The sequence below is a fragment of the Podospora pseudoanserina genome, chromosome 5, assembly GCF_035222485.1.
Source record: "Podospora pseudoanserina strain CBS 124.78 chromosome 5, whole genome shotgun sequence".
Taxonomy (NCBI): Eukaryota; Fungi; Ascomycota; class Sordariomycetes; order Sordariales; family Podosporaceae; genus Podospora; species Podospora pseudoanserina.
The window spans coordinates 465,134-467,627 of record NC_085924.1 but is presented as its reverse complement, the minus strand read 5'-3'; the positions used below and the strand labels follow the sequence as shown (position 1 = coordinate 467,627).

At 53.2% G+C, this 2,494-nt stretch overlaps 1 protein-coding gene across 1 annotated transcript; it reads left to right on the top strand.

Moving 5' to 3' along the window:
* Positions 1–1,010: 1,010 nt before the first annotated feature.
* QC764_501815 (uncharacterized protein) lies at positions 1,011–2,177 on the top strand (the record flags this gene model as incomplete). The annotated part of the gene is made up of 1 exon (XM_062947438.1): positions 1,011–2,177. The coding sequence occupies one exon, from the start codon at positions 1,011–1,013 to the stop codon at positions 2,175–2,177; it is 1,167 nt and encodes a 388-aa protein (XP_062798515.1).
* Between the last annotated feature and the right edge of the window lie 317 nt (positions 2,178–2,494).

The window sequence follows — 2,494 nt, the reverse complement described above, 5'->3', positions numbered from 1 at the left end:
ATGTCTAGTCGGTGAGGTCTTCCGAATTATTGGAGGGTATATTAGAGGTAGCTGGCAGGTGAAAAACGATAAGAGCTCTATTAAGATAAGATATTTATTTCTTATTAGTGACGAATCAGATGCCCACAGTCGTCTGAATCGGGAACTCTCACTTCCCCAAACCCTCACGACTCAACCTCACCGAGACAGAGCGTGCAGGTTGACCAAATGTGAGATCGATTTTTCGTGCCAGAACTTTGATCGGCAAGCATCACCACCTGCAAGGGAGGCCTGCCTCCTGAGCGATCAAAGGTTTGGCGTGGTCTGTGCAACAACACAGAATGAGACCCTAGCCCTCCCTCAACACCAGCACCGATCACAAGAGAGGAAGAGAGGTGTTAGAATTGGTTGCCCCTGTGCTATTGTCAGGCATGACACCCGTATTTTGCGCCGGTCACCTAATCATCAACCCCAATGAGCAAATGGAAGGCCCGTATTCGCGCTTATTTCATGGCACACACCTCGGCGATGGCCCTCACGTTGCTTCCTCAGAAATGCGTATGACTTCTTCCGTACAGTAACTAATCAACCATGGTTAGCGGCCGTAGATCAGAGCTCTGAATGGCATCATGTGGGCTCTCGCTTGCCAATGGGAGGACTGTTGTGATCAGGAACAGTGGCCCCACAAATTGAACCGAGAGCAGACAAGAGCAGCATGACAGTCATGGGCCGGTTTATTGGCTGAAACCAGTGATATCAGACGCAAAATGAATGTTGTGTAGTCATGCTCGTGAGGCCCGAGGAGCGGTAGTCACTGTAGGAGCTGCGAGTGAGATGGTCGGACTTGCTGTCGTGAGCTCTTGGCCATGTTGGCCCTTGGAAAAGAGGACATACCAGGAACTGGGTGACAAAGTATAAGAAGCAGAAATGCCCCGTCAAGCAAACAGGGAGCTGTGTAGAAATCGGGCACCAGCCCATTAGGCATCGTACCATACTCTTCCATCATCAGAACTGGGAAGTTCTACCCGAATATGGACTCAACTACTGTCGCCGTTGAGGTATCTCGCCAGGAGGATACCTTCGTCAAGGTATTCGACGACGACTCCAAGGAGTTCTGGCACGAAACCACCCTTCTCACTTTCATAAAACTGCTGCAGAGTAGCGGGTACAGCAACCAGGATATCGAGATTCATGGTAAATGGTATGAACCTCTTCCTCGTTTATTACCATCCTTCTATCGCTGGGCTCGACTGACGAGAGACTCGACCAGGTACAACCGCTTCATCATCCCTGCCCTGGGCGGCCGTCCCCAGCCCGGCAAAAAGCCCCTTTTCAACGCCCGCATCACGGCCGATGGCTCCCCCATGGAGCTGAGCGTCAACTTTAAAGAGACCTCTAACGTCCGCACCGTACGATTCACCATTGAGGCTACCGGCCCCGAAGCTGGTACGCCGATCGACCCTTACAATCAAGAACAGACCACCCGCCTCCTCCACAACATGACCAAGTCAATCCCCAGCATCCATCTCGGCCAGTACAACACGTTCATTCGGAGCCTCTTCCTCCCCGCCTCGACCGCCCCTTCCCTCCTTCCCAAAGTTCCCCATGAAACCCCCCTCTCCCAAGCCTGGGTGGCTTGTGACCTGGCTCACGGGGGAGACATCATGGCAAAGGTGTACTTCATGCCCTTCCTCAAATGGCTTCACACTGCCTCCTCCCCGTCAGCCGCCGTCTCGACCAAGGACATCATCTTCGACATTGCCCGCCAGTGCGACGGACCCTATGGCAGTTACAACCACCCCATCGCTCTGCTTGACTCGTATCTTTGCTCCTTCCCTTCGGGGCCGTCCCGGCCAACAGTGGAAATGATCGCCATCGATTGCATCGACTCTCCTTCTGCTCGAATCAAGTGTTATCTCCGTACCGGCGTGACAACCCTCCAGCAGGCAAAAGATGCAATGACGCTTGGGGGGAGGACCGAGACGGAGGATACCGAGGCCATGCTGAACCAGCTGGGGGAGCTCTGGAGTGTGTTATTCCGGCCCAAGATCGGTGCCGGCGAGGATATCGAGACAAAGTCTGTCTTGTTCGAGGGAGCGTACTGTCATTTGGCGGTGGAGATGAGGCCTGGCTTCCCTGGCTCGGTCGATACGAAGTTTGCATATTCCTGTGAACAAAGTCGAGGGGGGGCTGAGTGATGAGATCATTTGCGCTGGGCTGGGGGAGTGGTTCGCAAACAGAGGTCATGGTGTGTTTGGTGGGGGTTATCGGAAGGAACTGGGGGAGACTTTGTAAGTGGCTGCCTGTTGTTGGAAGTTGAAGAGGAACGAGTGAACTGACAGGAGTGGGAACAGTGAGAACGTTGAGGGCACGCATACCTTTGTGTCGTTTACTTACACCAAGAAAACAGGCGTGTACATGAGCATTTATTACTCTCCTCAGACACACGTGGGGTTGGATTCGAATGGGGAGTCTTTGGAAGACAATGGAGGGGTAATGCAAAGGGATGTCTGGG